This window comes from Sorex araneus, chromosome 2 (genome assembly GCF_027595985.1).
Source record: "Sorex araneus isolate mSorAra2 chromosome 2, mSorAra2.pri, whole genome shotgun sequence".
Taxonomy (NCBI): domain Eukaryota; kingdom Metazoa; phylum Chordata; class Mammalia; order Eulipotyphla; family Soricidae; genus Sorex; species Sorex araneus.
The window spans coordinates 309632858-309660016 of NC_073303.1; the positions used below are offsets into that span (position 1 = coordinate 309632858).

The following is a 27159-nucleotide window of genomic DNA, read 5'->3' on the forward strand; positions in this document are numbered from 1 at the left end:
AAAACAACTGTGGCGGGTGGCGTAAGCGGCCTGTGCTCCGGAAAGAAGCCATGCCCACTTTGAGGCCACGCCCCCAAAGGAGAGGTCACACCCCTAACCTGCGGGACAGGAGAGGGAGGGGTCAGGCGCTGTGGGCGAGATGGTTGAGAGCTGCCAGGCGGGGCTGGGGGGTTCCGAGCGGGCCCCCAACCGCGGGCAGGGGACGCGGGGAGCGCTCCGCTTTTCTTTTTCTACATCTTAAAAGTAGGGAAGCATTTTACTATAGGAAACTTTCTATATGTTTTAAATTAAAGGGGAATGTGTACATGTGAAAATCTCATATTAAAAGTACTAGCTATAGAATAATTTCATATTTTCTTAATAATTATCATTGGAATCTTAATGTGATCTACTTACATTTTATTAGAAAGTGGTCTACTATTTTATTTTCTGGAAACTTTCATCTCAGATAGGACCCATAATATCTAATAATGGTCACCGACATATTAAATCTTAGTAAAAAGTGGTTAAAAATTTAAAACACTACATCAAGAACACATTTTTTAGTAAAATCTCCAGTTATTAAAATAAATTATCATGTCATATCCAGACATGTCTTTGATGTATAATTTGCATCATAAAACCTATTTGATGTACTAATTAAAATTTGGGGGAACACTAAGTGATGTTTAAAATTTTTTTTGCCTTTTTCTGGAATATGCCAGAGATATCTGTTCATACATTTCTATTCTGATGTCCTCTAGTCAGATTACACTTTGTTTCATTTTTTTCATTAGTATTTCAAGGTTTGCGTAAAATATATGTAGAATCAATTGTCTCTGTCCAGGAGAGCTTGTTGATTTTTAATTTTGAATGTATGTCTTAGTCTCTTTGGAGCCAGTTTAAGCACTACTTCAAAAAATGTCACAAAGATGAGGTATAAAAGGGAATGTCTTGGGCATTGTGTATTCTTCACTTATGTGGGTATCCTCATGAACTCTATGAACAGTCTCTTCCTATAGTCAAAGAGCAAAGACCTAAACTGGAAGGAACTCTCTGCCTTCAAGATGTGACTGGATAAACTATAATACTGTACCATACTGTACCACAACACTTTCTATTGATGAACTATTGTCAGAAGCAATAATGCAGAGAAACTTCATGTAGATATGCTGAGTAAAAAAGATACTGTAAATGCCCACCTACTATGTTATTCCACTTGGATTACATTCTGGAAAAAAATTATAAATATAGAGAAAAAGTAAAAAATTGGGAAAGGGGTAGATGGTAGGTATGATTAAAAGGAAAATCACAAGATTTATCGTAAAACATTTATGTTCTCTGTATTCTAATGGTGGTCATGTGAAATTACATGTGACAAACAAAATTACACTGAACTGCACACACATTGATGAGTTGATAAAAAACAAATGAAATCTGAAAAAGTTCTGCTCATTCTAATCAATTTTCTGGTTTTCTTGTCTTAGTCCAGTTAGTCAAAATGGCAGCAATAAGAGACTGTGAGGGGAGCATTGACCTTCCTATTCATCTCTTTGAAACTTGTAAATCTACCATCATTTCAAAATAGAAATGTCTAAATGAGACACAATAGTAGAAGAGACATCCATGTGACTACCACATGTACTACAACTATGACTTAGTAGCTGATCTTGTTTCATTTCCTCATACTTATTCTCAGGGGTATATATACTCTAACACAATTCTTAGACTTCATATCATTTTACTTTATAATGATTTACTTTGTTTTTGTTTTTTTTGAAGTAAACAGATTTTATTTATTTAGAAGTTTCTGAGGGAAGGAGGAAGGGATAAGTGGGAGAGAGAATAGTAAGAATAACGCGCTCAAGAGAGAATGCGGGCTTCTCCAAGGGTGGAGAGAGCTCTACACACATCCTAGCACTGGACACAAAAGCATGAAAGTACACATCTCAAGGGGGGAGATGAGGGCGACACATGTGCTTGGGCACCACATGTGTTCAGCCACGTGGGCACAAGCAGCACATGGGCTCAGGCAGCATATGCGCTATAATGATTTACTTTGTAAAGATTATTATAATGATCTTTATACTTATATAATTTTACAAATTTTGTGAAAAATATTAGTATAGTAGGCACATAATTTCAGGGATTTGACCTTTTTTAATCCATCATGTTAAATTACCTCAATTTTTTATGCCTTCTTTTTTGGCTTTTTAGGGAGTTTCTTTCCATCTTTCTTATCTTTCGCAGAATTCTTTCCCTTTTTCTGCAACCTTAGTTCTTCGAATTTTCCTAGTCCTTTACGCACCATCATTCCACGCCACCATGCCTGAATCTGAACAAGAAAAAACACATCAGCCAGTATCACTATGAATTGGGGATGAGTGCATCTCTTTATTCAGGTACGTACTCTTAAAGATGTGCAGAAAGGGATATGATTAGAATCCCAATTTTTCCCTTTCTCATTTAGCCAGTCCTCTAGCACTGTCACACTGTCATCCCGTTGTTCATTGATTTGCTCAAGTGGGCACCAGTAACATCTCCATTGTGAGACTTGTTACTGCTTTTGGCATATTGAATACGCCACAGGTAGCTTGCCAGACTCTGCCATGCAGGGGGGATACTTTCAGTAGCTTGCCAGGCTCTCTGAGAGGGACAGAGGAATCGAATCCCGGGTTGCCACGCTCCAGCCCAGTAGGTAATTAGGCCAGTCATCTAATTAAAGAAAATTGTGCATTTATGACCCTGAACTGTTGGGAAACAGCAGTTAAATACCAATGCCTTTGATTGAGTAGGTTTCACATTCCAGTGAGGAGAAGTATAAGTGTTCTTTTTGTATAAGTGTTCTTTTTGTATAAGTGTACAAAATTAAATCATGGTCATCAGTGCCATGGAGACTCCAGTACCTACTTAGGAGAATTGGGAGTGCCTTCCTTTATTACTAAACCTCTGTGTTCCTATCTATGGCTAATCCTCACTTGGTTATTAGAATCCTGTTCCCTCTCACATATGCAAAACATCCCTCCTCTAGTAGTTGACTCTTCAAACCTTCCAGTGACTTCCGGTTTGTCTCAGAATAAAAGCCAAAGTCCTATTCTTCAAAAAAATCTATGGAGTTTCCCACAATTCCACAACTTGGGATACACCCCAAGGGCCCCAAAACACTATGCAGAAAAGATATCTGCACTTCAATGCCTATTGCAGCACTATTTACCACAGCCAAAATCTGGAAACAAACCAGTTGCCCACAAACAAATTATTGGATTATAGAACTATGTACATATACACAGAGGAATGCTACTTGCACCCCCAAAACAAGATGAAATTATGCAACTTGCTACTATATGAATGGCTCTGGAGAGTATCATGCTGAGTCATGGGGACAGAGCCAGACAAAGAGTGTATCTTTCTCCTATGTGGTGTATAAAAAAACATATTTGGGGAATGGCAAATGCACATAGGCAATAGAAACAAAGAGCTTAAGAACTGGTCTTCAGTAAGTTTTCCTCTTGAGAGGGAGAGGAGGAAATAGATGAGGAAAGGGAGCAATATGACACTGGTGAAGGAAGGTGACCACTGTGGAGGAGGGCATAGTGCTGAAAGCAGCTGAAGTGGCACGCATGGTATCCCATCACAACAATATGGTAAACCACAATGCCTAAAGGGAAAGAGGAAAAAATAAAGTACCTGTCATAAAAGCAGGTGTGGGGAAGTAAGGAGGGAAGGAAACTGGGGTCATTGGTAGAGGGAACTGGACACCAGAATATTGTACACCTGAAACACCCATGAATAACTTCATAATTTGTAATTTGTGATTATTCAATTTTGTTCAAGGCCAGTCCTTACAGTGGCTTACAAAATGCAATCCAGCCTCCTCATAGTTCATACAAACCAAACACAATCTCAGCTCAGGGCCTTTGCCTTCGCAGCTTCCTCTAGACAAGACACCTTCCATAAGTGTCTGTTCGCTTATCATTGCCTTGGAAAAAACTGTGTCCTTCTCTCCAATCTCCCTTCATATACTGAAGCCCCAAATCCAGTGTGGTATTTGCAGATGTCCAGAGTGGATAGTCAGCATTGGATGAGTTCCTGAGTGTAGGACTCAAGATGGGATCAGTGTCCTTGTTAGAGAAGTCAGAAAGTCTGTTCTGTCATGTGAGATTACAGTGAGACAAGTGGCCTTTTACAGGCCAGGAAGAGAGGATTCATAAAAACCCACCCTGATGGGGGAAGGGGCCCTGAGAACAGGGTAAAGGGTTCTGGAATCATTGATGGAGGAATGGTACAGTGCTAACATCATGTCAACTGTAATACCTTCATAAATTTTTTTAAATTAAAAAAGCTCACCATCCTATCACTTTGGTCTCAGATTTCTAGGCTCCACAAATGTGAGAAAACATATTTCTATTGTTCAAATCACCCAGTCTATGGTATATAATGGTAGCCTGAGCTGACATGCAACTCTTTTCAATTATGTCTACTCTCACCATCTCATTTACTTATTGGCTTAATTTTTTCCTTCATTTAGGCACTGTGATTTACACTAGCCATAGAGATTCAGCCACTGTTAATAGTAATGTTACAGTCACACAATATTGTGACGCCCACACCCACCTCTGTCAGCATTCTTCCTACCCTTTGTCCCCTCTCAGTCCCTCCGGCCCATCTATTTGCAAACTCAGTGTTAGAGGAAGATTCTCAGGGTTTGTTAACTCTGACCATTGTTTATTCCTTTCTATGTTTCCTTATACTCACAAATGAGTTCAACCATTCGGCATTTGTCCTTTTCCCTTTAAGTCAGTTCCATCCCAGTTGCAGCATGCTGCAGAATTTCATCTTCAATTTTGTTTTAGACACTATGATTTAACAGTAGGGTTTCAAGCATACAATATTTTCACTTCCAATCCCATCACCATTCATCTTTACTCTTTTTTGGGTGTTGTTGTGGGGGGTTGTTGGGGACTGTTCAGGACCCTGAACAAAAGAGGGCCCCGCAACCTTTACTCTGGACAAACCAGAAAATTCCATCACCAGCGTTTGCATAACCTGAGGCACAGGTGCCCTTGTGACAAAGGAAATAGCTAAACTCAAGAAGTAAAAGTAGCCCAGGGCAGTTAACCACGAGACCCCAAGAGCCCGTAGAGTAGAATACCTTCCTTTACACTAAAAGCCATATTTAGCTTACAAAACCTTGTACATTCCGCCTAACAGATGTTCCTGCCAGATAAACCCTTGTCTTCCCCTCCCCACTATTTCTCAACCGACTCTTAGAGAATATTGTAAGGCCACCAAAGAACACCCCGAACCTTTCCTTATTTGGTCTGAGAAGACACTTCCCTGATGATTGACAACTCATGTACCAACCCCCTGCTAAGAAAGGTATAAAACCAGCATGACTGATAATAAAGATGCTCTTGATTAGCATGTGTTGTCTTGAGCCTCTTTCTTTCTAACCTCACCAGTTTTATTCTCAGGTCGGGACCGCTCACAGAACCCACCCAATTAGGAGCGCTTGCCACTGTTGTCTCTCCGCGGGCCAGAGAGATTTTGGGGAAACGCGCAGGGGGTGACTCCTGAGCAGTGCTCAAGAGACTCGTGGGCTACTCCTGGAGATTCTCAACCAAGTGAGTCCATTGGTTCAGCAAACGAGCCATAGAAGTAATGCTGCTTGAGATCTGCAGTTTTGGGGGTTCCTGGACCACCTCAGTGGTGCTGGGGACCTCCAGTGTCACACCCTGCAGTGCTCATGGGTCGCTAGGACTGTATCTGGTGATGATCAGGGGAACAAATGTGTTACTAGAAACCAAACCAGGTTTGGGCACAAAATCTATGCTCTAATCTGTTCTATCTGCCCCACTATTTTCTTATTTAAAGTTTCAAATTGACCTTCAGCTCAATGGTTTTAATTCTGAACTCATTATCTGCATTTGTGGTCTTTCATTAGGATTTCTGGGTTCTGTTGACCACCTTTACCTTAGGGTTTTTCAGTTTCCTCTTCAAGTTTATCATAGCAATTTTAGAAAATTCGTGTCTTCAAGGTTGGATTCTGGATAGTTACTCCTCCTTGTGATGTTATATTATTTGAGGTCTTAAATTGTTGGGTTTTTTTCTTCTTTTCTTGGTGAGGTTGCACACACACACACAGTGCTCCTGGCTCTACGCCCCGCTGGGATCAACCTTGGGTTGGTCTCTACTGTACTTTCTCTCTGGCCCTCCCCTCCCCTCAGTCATGCTATTTTGTTTACACATTTCGTTAATTTATATTATATCCTTGTTTAAAATATGTGGATCAATAGAGAGCTTAACTACCACTTCCATAGTAGATAGTACTGTGGTTTGACTTTGGCCTTTCCTGGTTTCTGTTGGTACTAAGGCCTGTATTTTCAGCTGCTGTGTTAGTAGGGTGAGAAGATGGAGCCATTGTCACTAATGTGACTGGGTAGGGCATACACTGTATCATGTGGGTGGCACCACCATTAGCTTCTCTGGTCCTAGATCTGAAATTTGAAACCTATCTGGTGTCACACACGGATGGTGGTCAGTAGCAGTACCAAGGATGGGGCAGAGGGATGTCTGCATTTGCTATTTCTCTTGGCTTTCTTCTTGGGGTCCCCGCTCGTGAGGACCACCTCAGTTTCTTCTTATGGCTTCACCTGGATCAAGGGTAGATGCCACCACAATGTTTCTGGTCTTCTCCCCAGAGGTCTGGTGGGATGGCATCCCAGCCGAAAAGATAATACATTGATTTTTGTGTCCACCACAGTGACCCACATCTTCTAGTGCTTTCTCCTCATCTAATTTTTAATGAAACATGAATTTCCCCCATGACCCTTTAATTGCAATCTGTGATGAGTGCTCAGCGCAGGGGTGCCTCATTCTCACCCCAAGCTGTGCAACTCTCTTAATGTCTGGTCCTGGCTAATTACTATTTGCTCCTCTTGGGAGTAAAGCAAGGGAACTCCTTTATTGCCAGCTTGGCAATGTCTTTATAATTACTTGGTCAAAAATTACTTGGAATAAACTCTTTGTAAAAATTTAAATTCAATGGCAAAAGTATGTTTTAACATCAGTTTTAAAATATCGCAGATGGGACTGGAGAGATAATACCCTAGATCAGGTGCTTGTCTTGCATGCGGCCTAGCCAGATTTTATCCCCAGCAGGCTATGTGGTCCCCAAAGCTCCACTAGAAGTGATTGCTGAGCTCAGCACCAGGAATAAGCCTTGAAAACTATCAGGTGTGGCCCAAGAACCAAATAATAATAATAATAAAAATCATTGTATCACTGTCATCCCATTGTTCATCAATTTGCTCAAGTGGGCACCAGTAACGTCTCCATTCATCCTAGCCCTGAGATTTTAGCAGCCTCTCTTTACTCATCCTTCCCAACAGTGCCGCATTGGAGGCTCTTTCAGCGTCAGGGGAATGAGACTCATCATTGTTACTGTTTTAGGCATATCAAGTACACCACGGGGAGCTTGCCAGGCTCTGCTGTGCGGGCAGGATACTCTTGGTATCTTGCCAGTTCTCCAAGAGAAAGAACTAGACAATAAGAGATCTCACGGCTTCGAATAAAAAATTGAATAAAAAAATAAATAAAATATGGCAGAGGGTACACGTTTTATTCAAATGCTTTCAAGAACTATCCAAAGGTATTAATTTTATTCTCTCAGGGTAGTTTAAGTTTGTACATATTGAAATAATTACTTTAATATAGATTGCTTTTCTTTTTCTTTAATGTTGCAGCTCTGTCATTATTTTGATTTATTGTAGTGTTTGGTAAGTGAAAATTAACTATTAGCCTTATTTAAGAAGAGTTAAGGAGGAACATACGCTGCCAGAGCCCATGTGCTTCTTGCATCCATGTGGCTGAGCACATGTGTTGCCTGAACATATGTAACGCCCGAATCTCCCCTCTTGAGATGTGTATTCTCATGCTTTCGTGTCTAATTCTGGGATGTGAGTAGGGGCTTTCTCCAACCTTGGAGAAGCCTGCATTCTCTCCTGAGAGCTCTACTCTCCCTCTCTCTCCCTCTCTCTCTGTCTCTCTCTGTCTCTCTGTCTCTCTGTTTCTCTCTCTCTCTCTCTCTCTCCCTCTCCCTCTACATCTTCAAAAACCCTCCAAGAAAAAAAAAGAAGAGTTAAGGAAATGCTACATACTTATTTTGAAAAGGATAATATTTGGTCTGATGTATTTGAGGGTCATTTATAGAGAGCTTTATAACTCAGTCCAAGTAAAATATAAACAATTTAACCAGTGGAGTGTCAAGATGTAATCTATCACTTTAAATTTTTACTAGGTAATTTTGTTGCAAATTTTTATTAAGTAATTTTGGGTAGGGCATTTGCCTTGCACGTGGCCAACCCGGGTTTGATTCCTCCGCCCCTTTTGGAGAGCCCAGCAAGCTACCGAGAGTATCTTGCCCACACGGCAGAGCCTGGCAAGATCCCCGTGGTGTATTCGATATGACAAAAACAGTAAAAACAAGTCTCACAATGGAGATGTTACTGGTGCATGCTCGAGCAAATCGATGAGCAATGGGATGACAGTGAACAGTGAAAATTTTGTTGTATAAGAACTTATGTTTCAGGATCTGGGGTCTTCATGTACTTCCAGAAGTCCCAGTAGTCATACTCAAATCCTTAGAGGAAAGTGTGTGAGGATTATTTTGTCACCCTGGAGCCATTAAGCCCTTGTATAGCGTATGGCCTCTCGCACTCCAGAAAGAAATTCTAAGATTTTAAATAGGGTCATACAAATTTGCATATAAGTGGTTCAACATGGAAAGTATCATGCTGAGTGAAATGAGTCATAAAGAAAGAGACAGACATAGAAAGTTGCACTCATATGTGGAATATAAAGTAGCTGAGAGGTACAAGCTTGCAATGGTGCAATTTCTGGAAGATATTTATTTGGACTTAGTTACTTAAATACTAAAATACAGAAATCCAAAACCGTACAGCCGCTAGTGCGACCGCTCGACCTCATATCTCTTCATTCTCAGCAATGAAAAACAAATTATCAAATGCTTCCTTTTCAGCAGGTTCGACTTTAGGGGGGAGAAAATCCAAACAATAATAGTGAGTTTTTTGTTGAAATATTGAATGTAATCAAAGTAAAGTAAAAATAAAGTGAAATTTATCGGTTACACAGGCAGGGTGGGGGGCTGGGGAGGTGGGGGGAGGGGGGAGGTATACTGTGATTTTTGGTGGTGGAATATGTGCACTGGTGAAGGGATGGGTGTTTGAGCATTGTATTACTGAGACTTAAACCTGAAAGCTTTGTAACTTTCCACATGGTGATTCAATAAAAGAATAAATTAATTTAAAAATAAAAGTTAACAATTAAAATAAAAAAAAGAAAATAGTAAAAATTTAAAAAAAATTAATAGGGCCATACAGCAAGAATTAAATTCTTAACTAGATGGTGACTTTGGGATCCAGAGACATCTCAGCAGCATGTGGCTCTCTTCCTCTTCTGAGGTTTATTTGTGAGTCTGGATCATGGCCGTTAATGAGCTTAAAAAGTGCCAGAGGCAGATCGTGGACATGACTGCCAGGCTCCCGGAAGCACTGGGAGATGGGGGGAGGTCACCCATTCCTGACTCTGGATGAGCCTGGAGATTTCAGTCACAAGTCCTGCATACCTGGGACTCATGGATGAGGCTTGTGAAGCCTGTAGAGGTTGGTCATGAGCATGGCAGTGACTGAGTCCTGGAGGTTTCCGACTGCCAGGGCTTTTGGGGGATAGGCAGTGGGACTCGCCCACCTCCCACTCTGGACTATCCCTGGACCATTTCTTTTCTTTTTCAATTTGGCTGGCTGTTTCTTTGCTTGACTTACTTTGCTTGACCACATCTTAATGAGATCCTCCAGTATACACTAAGTGAAATAAATCAGAATACTGGTTTATTTCACTTAGCACAGAACAACATGCCACAGAGATGCCTCCAGACCCCGCTCCAGGCTGTCTTGACTGGGCCAAATTGGAGGGGGGCGGGTGAGTTTCTCTCCCTGTTTCAACAGAGCCCAGCAGCTGAAGACCTCCAGAACTCAATCACCACCATGCTCACAGCTATTATTCTCCACAGGCTCAGATGAGCCTCATCCATGAGCGAATCTGTATAATCATATGCTAAATTTTAGAATTCCTGGAGTGTGTGTCCTCTCATACTCTATACCACTGATGCACCAAGAGTAGCACACAATATTTGATGGGGTTTAAAATAGAAGGTAACCAATCTCTTGGGAAAATAAATAAACGTGTGTGTGTGTGTGTGTGTGTATAAGCACACAGGCGCAACCTTTAATAAACAAGTTGGTAATCTCTTATACAAAGGCTTAATGGCTACAGGAGGAAATACAATAATCTTCACACACTTTCCTCTAAGGAAAATATATTGTATCATTTTTAGCAGATGATTCATAACAAGCAATACAAAATTAATGTTTCAGTCTGCTTTGGAGGGCACGGTTTGGGATTTGGGGTGGAAACATTTCAAATATGGTGGTAGGAAGCTGCAATGGTGGTGGGATTGGTATTTAAATATTAAATGTAATGAATTATTGCAAAAAACTTTATAAAAGTAAAATTGTAAAAAAATCACAAAAAAAAGCTTTTCCAGTTTTACCTTTGTCGTCATTGATATCTTCATTCTGAGATCCTTAAGGTAGTCCCAGATGGCCTGACAGCCTTTGACACACTCTTCCATTGGAGGTTCTTCCAGTGGATTGTTCTGTACTGTCAGGACAGTCAGGTTCACTAGAGAATCCAAATTATATGGAAGATGGGTGAGCAAGTTGTGATCAAGTAGTAATTCTGTCAAACCTGAAATGATTTTTAAAAATATGATGTTAGGGGCTGGACAGTGGTTAGGACACTTGCTTTGCTTGCAGCTGACCTGATTTAATCCCCAGCAATTCAGATGGTAACGTGAGCCTACCAGGAGTGATTGCTGAGTTCAGAGCCAGGAGGAAGTACTGAGCACCACTGGTGGTAGCCCCCAAAACAAAAATATTAATTTATCTTAAGAATATGCATGTTTAGTCACTTTGACATGTCTGTCACCTGAAGAACAAAAGAAACCAGATTAATTATGCAAACTTAATTCTCTTCTTTACAAATTCTTTATAACAACTAAAAGTTGTTGGTGCCAGTGTAAATAAATGTTTGATTTAAGTTAGTAGTAAACACTAAACCCATTGAAAATATTTCATTCCTTCAGGGACCATGAGCAAGGTAAAATGTTATAGTCAGAAGTACTAAGGAGTGCTTATTCCTACCCTCTAATTTCAATTTTTTGATGCCTTGTGGGTAGACAGTAGCTTCTACTCATGTTCCTCCATCCTCCTTTCTTTTAAAAAAGACTAACCGTAGTTTAAAAACATTGTCTATGCTCCTAAAGGTTCAGTACAGTGAGGCAAGATTTTTTTTTTAAGTTTGGCACCAGTAAGACTTGAGCAAATGCTTAAGTTAATGGAATGACTCGTTAGATATACTAACAAAAACTGATTTAACTAATGGAAAATGTTTGGTTGTTTAAATATGAACTACATGATTTTTCATGTCAACTATGTAGTCCTGAAGCATTTATTTAAATGCTATGACTGCTTGAGATCAATATTTTCCCTTTTATTTAAATGACTTAGTGACCAAATACAAATTTACTACAAAACTACCAACTTCAAATCTGGCATATCATAAGCATGCCATGTATTACTGATGGTGGTGCACTATCTACTTTCTTAGCAGCAACTATTTTCAATTTCCATTAAACTATCAAACTGCCTCTGTAAGGCTCTTCTGCTAATAAGGTGCTCATCATCCCCATGTCACTAGTGAGGCCAGAGAAAAAGAAACTCCCCGTAAAATAAGGGAGGCTTCATCATAGGAAACAAAGGCTCAGATCATACCAAGCCACACATCTACAGCAGGTGTGTGAATAATATCATTTTTCTGCATGTTATTTCATTATAAAGTTAATGGGAAAAATTATTACCAATACCAGTTATTGCTATGCAGCATTTTCACATTTTCCTGTGTCAGCATTCATTTTTTCTGGGTATTCTGGTTTCCTTCCTGATCCTAATGATGTGCTCACATGTTTCTCTGCTGCGTTTAAATTGTCTCAGTCTGCGTGAGCATGAATGGGGGTATGAATATGCCCTGTGCTGAAAAAGCATCTTATCCAGAATTGGTTCCAACCTGAAGCTCCAAGTTACTGGGACTGGCTCTGTCCATTATTGATTGTGAACTGAATAAGTGAGTTATATATGAATGAATGAGTGAATAAATAGAAAAATTCTTGTTAAAGATAAAGAAATAGTACAGTGGTTAGGGTGCTTGTATGTGGCTGATCTTGGTTTGATCCCTGGCCTGCCATATGATGTCCCAACCCACACCAGGAGTGATCCCTAAGCACAGAGCCAGGAATAAGCTCTGAGCACTTCTGGGTGGGGTACAAACACACACACACACAAAGAATTATTTTTGTTCAATATTAGAATTGTTTGGGTAAGTTTTGGTGATGTGAAAATGATCAGAAACTTGTCATAGGAAATTAGCTCTTGTTTATTTTAGCTTATGGTGAACTTAGTTTTGTTCTGCGTTATTTGACTTCATCACAATTTCCAAGAACCTATTCACAAAGTTAAATGAGGACTTAAATGTATGATTCTGTAGGATTTCTCACCTTGTGCTTGACAAATGGTATCAGGAAGCTGTTTAAGCAAATTGTGGCGACAATCAAGAATTTTCAGGTTAGGCATTTGGCCTAAGGAGTTAGGCAGGGATTCCAACTCATTGTTCTCTATATACAGCTCCTTAAGATTCTGAAATAACATGAGAGCATTACCAAATGATCTTACATTGATAAATTAACTACAATAACCAGAATCAACTGTGAGTTCCCAAGCTCTTTCAATTGGGGATGTCATATATTGGAATAGAGATAAAATATATTTAAAGAACCATCACAAAAATATTAAATTTTTTGTCCATCTCTTTTGGAAAATAATGACATTCCTCAAAAAACTAGAAATTGGGGCTGGAGCGATAGCACAGCGGGTAGGGCGTTTGCCTTACACGCAGCCGACCTAGGTTCGATTCCCAGCATCCCATATGGTCCCCTGAGCACCGCCAGGGGTGATTCCTGAGTGTAGAGCCAGGAGTGACCCCTGAGCATCGCCAGGTGTGACCCAAAAAAGCAAATAAAATTTTAAAAAAACTAGAAATTGAGCTTCCATTTGACCCAGCAATATCACTTCAGGGAATATACCCTGGGGACAAAGAAACACAGCAAAAAAACCATCTGCCAAAAAAAGAAGAAAGAAACACCATATGCACTATTTTCATTGCAGCACTATTCACAATAGCCAGAATCTGGAAACAACCTGAGTGCCCAAGAATAGATGAATGGATAAAGAAAAATTATATAGTACATCTACACAATGGAATGCTATGCAGCTGTTAGGAAAAATGAAGTCATGAAATTTGCCTATAAATAGATGGATATGGAGTATCATGCTGAGTGGAATGAGAAGGAGAGGGGCAGATATAGAATAACTGTATTCATTTGTGGTATATAAAAGTACAGAGTAGAAGACTAATATCAAAGGCCAGGGAAAACAGAGGCTAGGAGGACTGATAAATGAGTGGAATCCACCACAAGTGTGTAGGGGGCAGAAGGTAGGTAAGATAGAGAAGGGACCAGTATGACAATAATTGTTGTAAATGATCACACTGGACAAGAGCTGAGTGTTAAAAGTAGGTGAAAAGATATACATGATTACCTTTCAGTATCTATATTGCAAACCACAGTTCCAGAGGGGGTCGGGGAGATATATATATATATATATATATATATATATATATATATATATAGAGAGAGAGAGAGAGAGAGAGAGAGAGAGAGAAGTGCCTGCCATGGAGGTAGGTTGGGGAGGGGGTAGTGATGGGAGGGAGGGAAATATACACAGATGGAGGGACGGGTGTTGGAACACTGCATGACTGAAACCTCATCATGAATAGCTTTCTAGGGGTCTATCTCACAGTCGTTCAATTAAAGGTCCTTTAAAATTTGTTTTGCTTTTTGTGTCTCACCCAGTGATGCTGAGGGGTGACTCCTGGCTCTGCACTCAGGAATTATTCTTGAGTGCTCAGGTAACTATATGGATGCTGGGGATTGAACCAGTGTCAGCCGTGTGCAAGGCAAATACCCCACCCACTGTACTATCACTCCAGGCCCTAAAATAAAAATACTTTTGAGGAAAGTCATCTGATGTTTATATTTTATGCAGGGGAAAGAAAACATGGGAATCTAGCATTTGTTTCAAAACAACTCTGGGAAAATCATTTGTATATTAGTGTTGAGGTCATGCTTTACACATATCACTTGTTCTTTTTCAAAAGTTAATTATCTGTGTCAGCTTTCACAAAAGCAGAAATGTGTCAAATATCAATCCAACATAATTTAAGAGGAAGTTGCAGAAATATTTAGATAATGGGACCAGAGAGGTTGCTCTATAGACTGAGAACATGCTTTGCGCGGAGGAGATCTGATTTTGATCTCCAAGGGCAGCCAGGAGTGACTTCCTGAGCACAGGGTCAGTAGTCCCATTGTGCTGCCAGGTGTATCCCAAAAACCTGCACACACGGGGTGGGGGGCGGGCGTGTGGGGGGAGGGGGGAGGGAGGAAAGAAGAAGAGAGGGAGGGGAGAAAGAATAAGTCAATTATTTTCAAATTCACTGGGAAATATTTGCCTTTTGCACAACAGGTCTTGGAAAAAAGTGGTAGGATGAAAGTAGTTTTACTAACACAATATAAAAGCAAAAGAATGAAGAATTAGAACTATGATCCCTGTACCTTAGGTGACAAGAACCTGTGCTGTATCTGCTCAGTTCCAGGACCAGGAGCAACTCAGTGGCCCACATCTACTTTACCATTATTAAGAGAGCATGTCCAGAAAGTGAAAAACAATTCTTTAAAGAATGTAAACATAAAGGCACACTTTATGGCTATGGCTATTTTTAGGTAATTTTATTGCTTTGCTAGGATTTATAACTGTACCATATAGACCCTGTTCTTCAGCGCAAACAGTTTAATAAGCCGTCATTTTCCTGCCACTATTCAGGGAAGGAGGTCACATTGCCCTATCCAAAATGCAGACTCCAAGTGACAACACCTGCATGATACTTTAAAATAGTAAACATTTCACAAGTTACTTATAGGTGGTAATTAAATGGAAAACTATTCATCTCTGCACATGAAACATGCTAAACCATACAGCATTACATATCCAATAGCAATCATAATAAGTCTGTGGGTTGTTCAGTAAAACAGTAGAAATGTGAAAGTGTAATAATGACTTCTTGTTTGGAGCCAGAAATCTAGTTTGGTTTACACAAGGCCTGTTATTTCCTCAGCATCAGCCAGTACAAGAAATCAGTGGTCAGCTCTATTTTTATATCTACTCATTTGGCGAGGCTTACCTGTAGCATATTAATGTTTTCTGGTAAACTGGTGAACTTGTTTCCCATATCTTGCCCAATGTATAATTTTTCTAAAGATTCTAATGAAAGTATTTCTTGTGGAAATGCAAAGAACTGATTTCCAGATAGCCCAAGGATCTTCAGTTCTGAAAGTGAGCCAAAGTCTGAAGGCAGCTAGAATTATTCCAAAAAGATAGGTTTCAAGTCAAGATAATTTTTAATAGAAAATAAACTGGACCTTTAGTTTTGAGGTAGATTGTTAAACAAAAAGTATAACACTTTAGAAATTCACATTGATGAAAACATTACACAAATGTTTGCATATGTACTATTTAAGCTTTTTGATCTAAAGTCTGGAATTCCATTTTCCCCCAAGCCTTTCTGCCCTTCACATTTATGCATTGCTCTAAGTTGTAGCAATGTTTAGCCTACTTTATTACAGTTCTGAACTGTGTCTTAGCAAGCAGCTTTTACATTTTTCAAAGGAAAAGTATAGAAATTATTACTAAAACATTGCAATAGTAGTATTTATAATTCACTTAAAGAAAATGATCAATTTAGTAACATAATATCTTACTTTAACAGGCTTTAATTCAGCAATTTTAAATTTTCAGTTAAGCTATCAGAAGCAATGAAAATTACATATATATATATATATATATATGTCATATTCTGTGTTCTAGAGAATACCGAAACAGATACTATATAGACCTTTCAAGGCTCCCAGACTTTCAGGTAAGAAGATCAGAAAAAGGTACTTTAATAAGGTGGATGAGTATGTTTTGTAGTTAGTCATTCAACTTTGTTGAAACATCACCTTCTGGAGTAAAAATCCATTAGCTTAGGTGAAAACCTCTAAGCATCAGATTTCCTTCTTTGGTTAAGCAAAAATCTACACTGCTGTTACTGACCACCTGTCGATCTTTCCTTGGCCCTCTGAAGCCACTTGGGGAATGTAAAAATATGTGAAACAATTACTCTATTGGTTATGTTAAATGCCTGTTTTCTTGTAGTAAAGAGAAAGGGCCAGCTACATCTCTCAAAGACTTCTAATTCACTTTGAGCCCTATCCCATTCTCAATTCTTTTTGCCTCTATCTCTCACTAGAAAATTCTTCCTCACAGTTTTCTGCTTTAGGCCTTGGTCTTTCCTCCTTCCTTTCCCTAATCAATCACCCTACTTTTCATAAGAATTTTATAATTCAGCTCATAAACCTCTCTCTAGAAAATGTGGACTAGATCTATCATAGGTAATGAGCCAAAAGGAAGCACAATAGCACAATGTAGGGGAAATTTCATATATCTGAAATCTTCCATAAGATATTTTTCCTTAATTGCATAGGATGAGAGCTTATTTTCCTAAGACTGCAGTAAAATTATTACAATTATTATAATTACATTTATTTACTTTAAAAGATAAGAACAAATCTCCAAAGAAATTGATGTTTAAACTTCCCTTTTAGGCTATCTCAAAATTCTGTTGTTTTTTTTTTTTTGCCTTTTGGGTCACACCTGGCAATGCACAGGGGTTATTCCTGGCTCATGCACTCAGGAATTACTCCTGGCAGTGCTCAGGGGACCATATGGGATGCTGGGAATCGAACCCAGGGCAGCCGCTTGCAAGTCAAACACCCTACCCGCTGTACTATCACTCCAGCCCCTATTTAAAATTATTTATCTGACAGATTCTTCTTCAATATAAAGCACTATATTCAGTGCAATCCAAAATAATGAGAAAGAATTTCTCAATCTAACCCTTTATTAAAACTACTGCTTCACTTTTATTGCTGTTCACTTAGCTCATAGGTTTAGCATTTCTTAAAAGCACATTAAACAGATTTTAGACATTTTTCCCATTTTGGGCTGGAGCGATCGCACATCAGGTAGGGTGTTTGCCTTGCACGCAGCCGACCCGGGTTCGATTCTTCTGCCCCTCTTGGAGAGCCCGAAAGCTACTGAGAGTATCTCACCAACATGGCAGATCCTGGCAAGCAACCTGTGGCATATTCGATATGCCAAAAACAGTAACAAGTCTCACAATGAAGACATTACTGGTTTCCGCTCGAGCAAATGGATGAACAATGGGACGACAGTGCTACAGTGATAGTCAATACCTAATAATTAATTCCCTCAGTAATATTTAATGATAGTGAAAATAAATCTGTATACACAAGAAAGTTTACAGAAGATCAAATAACGTTAATTACTGCTAAGAGTGAAGTTAAGCTATAGTCATTGTGAGATTGGGTTTTCTTCTTAATAGAAATGTATTATACAAATAAAATTTATCTAGATACACACTATTTTTACTTCTATTTTTCATCTACATAAATGAGATTAAGTCAGGCTCAAAAAGCTAGAAATCCACCAATAGGCCTTTGGGATAAGACATGTAGATGGCTCAAAGCCTTGTGCTATTGGGGGGAAATGCATTGGGGGTTACTAGATGTGCTAGCTAAGAGAAAACAGAAAGAGACAGTACATCAAGATTTTGATATTCAAAATATCAAATATTCAAACCATTCAAAATATTCAAATCTTGTTTGATATAACAATATTTAACTTATGCTTACTTCAGTGTAGTAGTAAAACTTGACACAGTAGTTTTATTGTGATCTTGCTTCCTATGGCTTCATTGATCAGAGACCAACTAAAGTGTTAAAATAGTGTAGCTCTGCTATTTTGAGACCACATGCACATAACTTTATTACAGTATGTTGTTATTAAGCAGGCTTGGTGCTGGGGGGTTCCTTCCAGGCATTTACTAAGAGACCATGTGGTGCTGGGGATCAAACTCAGGCCTCACACATGTAAAACATGTGCACTAGGTGTGTAAGCTAGTTTTCTGATTAGAGTAAGCTATTATAATTATTTTACTAGCTACTCTATAGTTAATTATTTCACAATCTCTTATTTTGCCCATTTTAGAAATTAAGCTTTACTAAGTGAATTATAGGTATATGTGCATATATATAATATACATAGTACATATGTATATAATATATATACTATCTGTAATTTAAAGTATCTGCTAAAAGTCTTGACCACATCTGCATGGATAAGAGGAGCCCATTCCATTTGATGAGGTCTGTGTGTAATTCCTTCTTCTATTTTGATATCTTTAAACGTCTCACATTTAAAGTATTGGATTACCATTCAGGAGTCAGAGTTAGTGTGTTTTCTTTCTCAAGTGCACTTGTTTATTTAGACTTTCACTCCAACTGTTAGACAGACTTTGTATACTATATGCTTTTGTTTCATTTTGTTAGAGTGCAAGGGGACCAAACCCAGAGTGCCATACAAACAAAATATTTGCTCTTTAACTGACCTACATACCACGATGGGCTGGATTTTTTGTTTTATTTTATTTTGGTCCACTGTTTTGTCTACTTAAAGGAATTTCCTGCATCAGGAAGAGTTGTGGGATATGGGTAGAGAGTCTCTCATGAAACCTACATTATTTCAGGATTTTTGTCTTACTCTCTCCTCTAATCCTATCAAAATATTTACTTTTTAACTGGCAAGTTTTAGACAACTAAAGCAGTTAGGAAAACCAATGTCCCTCACTCAAAGTTCTAGGAATTGGAAGCTGAATATGGAGAGTGGCCTTGAGCATGGAAGTTGAATATAAGGAGAATAAAAACAAACCTGGCCTAGAAAATCGATTCTGTGTCATTAAAGGGCCAGACAGCTCAAGTGGTAGAGCACAGGCCTAGACTGTGGGCCTCAGCATGCTCACTCCCAGGACCTTGCGTGTCCTCTCCGTAGCACCGCCAGGTGCTGTGTCTTGTTTTTGTTTTTAATTCTCTAAATTTATGAGGGGTGTTTTGGGAGTTTTTTGCTTTTTTTTTTTTTTTGATCACACCCAAGTTGCACAGGGGTTACTCCTGGCTCATGCACTCAGGAATTACTCCTGGCGGTGCTCAGAGGACCATATGGGATGCTGGGGATCCAACCCAGGTCGGCTGCACACAAGGCAAACACCCTATCCGATGTGCTATCACTCCAGCCCCTAAATTTATGTTTTGACCACATGAGTATGGTGTCCACGCCAGGAAAGGCAGACCTATTATTTGCTTATAGTTGTTGGTTCCAAATCTTCCTTTCAAATAGCAAAAAGTAGCAAAGAAATGTATGGACTTACTGCCCAAATGTTGTTAATAAGCAAAAGAAATAAATATAATTAAATTTGAATTTCCTCTGAATCCTTCCTCCCTTCTTTAATTTTCTCTTTTCTGAGGCAGCACTAAGTGGAATTAGCATTTTTTCCCCAGTCCACATCTTTTCATTTTTACTACATATGTAAATATCAATAAAAGAAGTGTGTGCATATGTATATGCATATATTGAGAACCAAAGTGAGAATCAAAGTTTATAAATGTATCATAAGATTCTGAGATTTGGCATTTAACATTAATAAACATTCTAATCTTGAGATTTATCCAAATTGGCATTATTGCTCTGGTTCACTTCAATGTCTGTAGTTTTTTTATTTTACAAATAGAGCACAAATTATTTCCCTTGCTGATTTACATTGATATTCTCCTTTATGATTTCAACAAAGCTAGGATGATCTTTCTAAAACTGTAGTCACCGTAACATGGTTTCTATTGCATTAATGTGTAGACTTTGGTATTCAAAGTTATTGAACTTTCAGCACCACTGAAGTGTTAACGATTTCCCTCCCAACACTGTCCTGTATCATCTTCAGTGCCCCTATGCCTCTCCCAAATCTCCCACCCACTTCAGTTCTTACATCAGTTATCTCAATTATTAGTCAAGTTCAAGAGTTTGTTATAATTGAATACTGTATATTCTCTTGCACTGTTTTACATAACATATATGGATTCATCAAGTACTTGTCATTTTCATCTTATTTTGCTTAGTATGACACCTCTACTCAAGTCATGTTGTAGTGAAGGCAAGATTTTATCTTTTCTGTATATTGAATACTATGTAACTTCTTTAGCTATTCACCTGCTGTTGGACATTTGGTTTGTTTCCTTATCTTGGTTATTATATTAGCACTGCAATGGAAATAGGTTTATTGCACTTATAGGTTTGTATTATTGAGATACTTTTGTTTTCATGAGGTATATAATAAGGAGTTGAGTCATTGAGTTTTTTGAGAAGTCTCCATACAGGCTAAACCAAATGGATTTGCACCAACCTTGAATGGTGGGTCCTTTACACCACATCCCTGCCAACATTGGTTGTTTCAGTCTTTTTCTTTCTTTTTTTAGGGCTGGAGTGATATTACAGCAGGTAGGGTGTTTGCCTTACGTGTGACAGACCTGGGTTCGATCCCCATATGGTCCCTGAGCACTGCCAGGAGTAATTCCTGGGTGTGACCCAGAAAGCCAAAAAAAATTTTTTTTAATTGAGTCAGAATAAGATAGACTGTTACAAAGCTGTTCATGATTGGGTTTTAGTCATACAGTGTTCCAAAACCCCTCCCTCCACCAGTGTACAATGTCTAGCACCAATAACCAATGCCCCCAGTTTCCCTCCCATCCCCCACCATTCCCTCACCCAGCCTACCAGCCTACCTCTATGGTAAGTTTCTCTCTCTCTCTCTCTCTGGCATTATGGTTTGTAATACAGATACTGAATAGTTATCATGTATATCCTTTCACTTACTTTTAACACTCAGTTCTTCTCCAGTATGATCATTTCCAAGTACTATTGTCATACTGGTCCCTTCTCTATCTTACCTACGCTCTGTTCTACATACACTTGTGGTAGATTCCATCCATTGACCAGTCCTCCTAGAACCTGTTTTCCCTGGCTGTGGATATGTCTTCTACATATATTATATCCCACAAATGAGTGCGGTCATTCTATATCTGTCCTTTTCCTTCTGACTCATTTCACTCAGCATGATACTCTCCATGTCTATCCAATTACAGGCAAACTTCATGACTTCATTTTCCCCAGCAGCTGCATAATATTCCATTGTGTAGATGCGCCATAGTTTCTTTATCCATTTGTCTGTTCTTGGGCACTCGGGTTGCATATTCTGGCTATTGTGAATAGTGATGCAATGCACATAGGAGTGCAGATGATATTTCTGCTGTGTTTTTGGTCCCCCAGGGTATATTCCTGCAGTGGTATTGTTGGGTCAAATGGGAGTTAAACTTTTAGTTTTGCAAGGAATGTCCATATTATTTTCCAAAAAGGGTGGAGTAGTCAGAATTCCCACCAGCAATGAATGAGAGTCCCTTTCTCCATGAATCTGCACCAGCACTGGTTGTTCTTGTTCTTTTTGATGTGTCCCAATCTTTGGTATAATATCTTGTTGTTTTGATTCACATCTCCCTGATGATTACTGATGAAGAACATCTTTTTCATGTGCCTTTGGCCATTTGAATTTCTTCTTTGAGGAAGCTTCAGTTCATTTTTTCTCCCCATTTTTTGATGGAGTGTTTCCAGTCTTTTTCATATGTCATTCTCACTGGTATGAAATGGTATCTTATTGTTGTTTTGATTTTCAATTTCCTAAATAATAAGTGAAATGAATACATTTTCATATACCTACTAGTTATCTATATGTCTTCCTCAGAGAAGTGTCTGTTCATCTCTCCCCGTATTTTATGGGATTATTATTCATTTGTTCTTGTCATTGAGCTTTGTGAGTGCTTAATATATCTTGGTTATCACCCTATAATCCCTATATCTAATGTATGCTATAAGTATATTTTCTCCCAATGAGTGTATTTTGGTAATAATTTCTTACCATGCGAATCTTTTAAATGTTATGTTCCATTTATTTTTGTTTTGTCAATGGCATTGATTCAATTACAACATCTCTGAAGTCATTATCTTGGAGAGTTTCACTTATGTTTTCCTTGGGGTTTACCTGGGTACTGGCTTAATCTATTTTATTTCCCTTTGCAGTTTTTGTGTCATACCTAGCAATGCTAGGTTACTCCTGGCTCTGCACTCATGAATTCCTTCTGATGGTGCTTGGGGTACTAGAGATTGTCAAAAGATTACTACTGGTCTCTTCCACTGAATTCTTCTGTTCACTGAGCTTGGTAACATTGTTGTTTTAAAGTCTTTCTCAGCAATTAGAAATCTTTGGTGTGTCTGAAGACCATCCTGTGGTTTTGGCGCCATTCATCAAAGCAACTGAATTCCTCTATTTTTTTTTTCTTTCATTGAACCTGGTGTTACAAGAAGTCTAGAAGTGGTGATCAGAATGCCAGGTGAGGGGGCTGGAGAAATAGTACAGCGAGTAGGGCATTTACTTTGCACATGACCAACCCGGGTTTGATTCCCAGCATCCCATATGGTCCCCCAAGCACCGCCAGGAGTAATTCCTGAGTGCCTGAGCCAGGTGTAACCCCTGTGCATCTCCAGGTGTGATCCAAAAAACAAAAACAGAATACCAGGTGATCCAAGCAAAATTCAGGATCACCTGACTGAATTTGTATCTTGTTTGCCTGGATAATGGCTGAGGATTTGTTGTTGCTGCTATTGCAGTGATGTTTAGCTGACCAGGGATGAGTTGCTGATGTCTTGCAATTGATTTGGCAGGGCGGTCGACCTAACTTAGTTAATGACGGAAATTATGTCCTAATAATAGATGTTTAGAAAACTGATCTTCATATCCACTCAGGGATTTTTGCACTTGCCAGTACTATTATCCGTTCAGGTGCTGCTCCCAGCCATGTCTCAGAGCGCAAGGATTCCCACCAGGACAGCTGTTCCCAGCTGTGACCTGTGGCGACAGCACTGTGTTGACTGTTGCTAACTGCTACTATCTTTCCCCTTCATTAAGTGAGGTGCAAAACTGAACCTCAATAAAGCCTCTTGGTTCAGAATCCCCACCCTGGAATGGACATTTAGGTCTAGCGTTCCCCAGCTGAGCACCTTTGCCTTTGATCTGCGTTGACTATAGATGCAAACCTTCCGGGCTAGGCTCATTCTCAGAGTGGATGCCCACAGGTGTGGCCTGGGATAACTGTGTGGCCTATGCTGATCCCAGCCGGTTCCCAGGCTCTGTCCAGCTCAGCAGAGAGAGGCACAAATCTCAAACTCTTAGACTACACAGATGGAGTGCCCTGGTCTTAGGTTGGAGATTAAGTCTAGTGCCCCCACCTTTGGGAAACTCACCAGAGAGCTAAGTTATCTGTGGTTGCAGCTGGTCAGGGCTCACATCAGAATGATGGCTCGAGGTTGTCTGGGGGATTTGACTAGCTCCTAGTATCTTCACCCACCTCAGTGGATACAGAGACAAAACTAAACGTCTGTAAAAAACCTCTGCATTCACACTTATTGCTCCCAGCCTTAGAGACATCTTATGTCTGGTGCCAGTTTGCCAGTCGCTTTTCTCTTTCAGTCTGATTTTCCCCTCCTCCAACTCTGGGAAGTGTTCCTTGGCTTTGGATTTTTCACATCTCTGTGTTCTGCAGCAGCAAATCTCCTAAATATGATGGCTATGTTCTCTTGTGAATTTTCTCAGTGAGGCCCCTTGCGCTGCATTTCAGTTTTTATGCGTGCGTGCATGCGTGCGTCTGTGCGTGCGCGCGCGTGTGTGTGCGTGCGTGCGCGTGTGTGTGCGTGCGTGCGCGCGAGGAATACTCTCAGAACTTTACCTTTTCAGTCTTCTTGATTCTACCCTTTAGGATGATCAGTCTGAACAGACTATACTACACGAAAACAGAATATCTAGAGCAAATTTTTTTGTAGTTACCTATGAATGGAATAATAAAACCTAAGATACAATCTTTCAGAAAATCCTGGTATTTAAGGAAATCCTGTTAGGAGGAGGTAATCGCTGTAGAGATTCTGTAAAGTCGGGCAGCTCTGAGTTGAAACCTGGCTCAATCACTTACATGTGTATGTCTTGAAAAGTTAGTTAAACTCCTGATACTTCAATTTCAAAATAAATCACTGAGGATAATACTAACCGTTAAAAAGCTATAAATGATAGGGCTCAGAACGTTACCCCAAAGTATGTCACTCTCGCATAATGATTACTTTTAACTGGTTTTTGGTTCTGTGATTTGGAGCCACTCCTGGTCACGCTCAGGACTTACTTCTGACTCTGCACTCAGGGATCACTCCTGATGCTCGAGGGACCATATGGGGTACTGGACATTGACCCCAAGTTAGCCACATGCAAGGCAAGCACCTCACTGTACTATCTGTCTGGCCCAATTATTATTTTTAACTAACACAGTGACATTAGCAGATACTGCCTATGGCTCACACTTGGATGCGGCTTAATTAACACAAATTGCATTATGGGAGCCAACGTGTTAAAAGTTACTTGAGAAACAATTACTGCTCAAAGATGACTCTGACTTTTGTGTCCTGAAAGTAGGAGAGAAATAACCTGTGTGAAAAGTACCTTCCTTAAGCAAGGACAGAGACGTCTTATCATCAGAGATGGGAATGGGATCCAGAAGGCCGTAAGTACAAATTTGTTAAACTAATCCCTCTCTACCTACTCACCCTTCCTATTTACTACTCATACCCCAAATCCCTTGTCAATTATTCACAAACTTGTTTTTTTCTTAAAAGTTATGAGAGGCTCCTAGCTTTAGTCACTTCAGGTCTTCATTCTCTTGTGAAGGTTCACATATACATGTAAAAATCAAGTAAAATATATATGCTTTTTCACATGTTCATCTGTTTTATGTCAATTTAGTTCTTAGAACCAGTTGTAGACCTAAGAGTATTTTTTCCAGTCTATGTTAAACATCCAGTGACTGTCACATAGTCTAAATAACTCTTTATACAGTTATTGTTATGGGGTAGAGGAGTAATATATATATATATATACATATATATATTATCACCTCATTTGATATGCCCAGATTGTTACTCACAAAGTCAGTTCAAACTTGTTGATGTTTGGACATAGAAATCAGACCAATTTGGGGCAGGAAGGGCCCCTGAGTAGAGCACAGTGATAGCCAGAAAGGCAGCCAGTACCTTCCATAGCTTATTATCATCCAGTGCCAGAATTTCCAGATTCTTCATTGTACAGATAAATTGGGGACAGCAATCCAGAAGGTTCTGGCTGAGATCCAGGAAGCGCAGATTGATCAGATGCCGGAAGGAGCGGCGCAATGCTGGTAGACCAGTGTTCATAAGGTAGAGCAGGTGCAGCGAAGTCCACTTACAGATGAACTTTGGTATCTTCCCCAGGTTGTTCCCACTCAGACCCAGCTCAGTCATCTCCAAAATCCCATCCAGGCTTTGTGGGATGGAATGAAGAGAGTTATAGGATAAGTCCAATACCGTTAGGTAACTGCATTGTCCCAGTGACTCAGGTAGAACAGACAAGTTGTTGTAAGCCACATAAAACTTCTGTAACTTTTTTAGGTCCTTGATCTCTTCTGGGATGATACTTAACTTGTTCTCATCAAAATCAATGATCTCCAGATTGGGAAGCATGCAGAGCTCTGGAGGAAAAGTTTCAAATTGATTATGCTTCAGGTAGATCTCCCTCAGCTTGACCTGAGTCATTACTTCCCTGGGCAGAGCTTTTAGGTTGTTGCCACTCAGTCCAAGCAGCTCCAAATGATGAAGGAACTTACAGATGACAATAGGAATCTCCTCTAGGTTGCTGTTGTAGAGTCGGAGTTCGCGCAGTGAGTGAATGTTGCTGAGGACAGGAAGGGAGGATACCAGGAGGGGGTTGTTGCTCAGGTCCAAGCCCTCCAGTTTACTCAGTTTCCCCAGCTCTGGACACAGTTTGCTCAGTTTGTTTTTGTTCACGTACAGGATTCTGAGATTCTTTAAGTTCTCAATAGCTGGGGGGATTTCATCAATCTGATTATTTTCTAGATGCACTTCTTCTAATTCCTTTAGTAGTAGGATGTCTAATGGAAAGGTAGTCAAGCTCTTATTAGCAGCATCCACGAAATATATTCTATCAGAAACCTGTAGTGGATCATTTCCAAAACGAAGTTTAGATGAAGTTGATATTGATTTGACCTCAGTTGACATTATCTTGATGGAAATTTCAAATGTTCAAAATCTGAAACATTGTGAAAAGAAAAAAATCAGAGCATATCTATGATTTATGGGTGGTAATTCATTTAGCCCCTGATTTCTTTTTTTTTAATAGTTACAACCTTTCATGTTTGGTTTACAATCACACAATGATCAAACATCCATCTCTCCACCAGTGCACATTCCTCACCATCTATACCCCAGTAAACCCTCCCTTTCCCACCCTCCCCCTGCCTCCATGGCACACAATATTCTCCATACTCTCTCTCTACTTTGGGGCATTATGGCTTGCAGCACAGACACTGAGAGGTCATCATGTGTGGTCCACTGTGGGCCACCTCATACTGTGTCATATAATTGAATTCTGGGATTATCTTTTAAAAATGGCAAAAGCAATGGGGCTGGAGTGAGGGGGTAGGGCATTTGCCTTGCTTGAGGCCGATCCAGATTCGATTCCCAGCATCCCATATAGTCCCCTGAGCACTGCCAGGGGTAATGCCTGAGTGCAGAGCCAGGAATAACCCCTGTGCATCACCAGGTATGACCCCACCCACAAAATGGTAACAATAAAAGGTTCCTGAATGCAGAAAAAAACATTTAATTAAAAAAATCAAACACATAATGATTCTGGAGTATTTCTGGCAGTGCTCACCCATTCTGCATTTCTTGGGTAAAAAAAGCATCAGTCACTGTCACTGTCATCCCATTGCTAATCAATGTG

The 27159-nt window shown here is 39.7% G+C and overlaps 1 protein-coding gene across 1 annotated transcript; it reads right to left on the bottom strand.

The window, feature by feature from the left end:
• Positions 1 to 2170: 2170 nt before the first annotated feature.
• On the bottom strand, positions 2171 to 26432 carry LRRIQ4 (leucine rich repeats and IQ motif containing 4). The gene is made up of 5 exons (XM_055124800.1): positions 25413 to 26432; positions 15469 to 15642; positions 12671 to 12809; positions 10610 to 10806; positions 2171 to 2314 (listed from the first exon to the last, which is right to left on the bottom strand). Exons 1-5 carry the CDS (start codon positions 26430 to 26432, stop codon positions 2171 to 2173), a joined length of 1674 nt encoding a protein of 557 aa, XP_054980775.1.
• Positions 26433 to 27159: the final 727 nt, after the last annotated feature.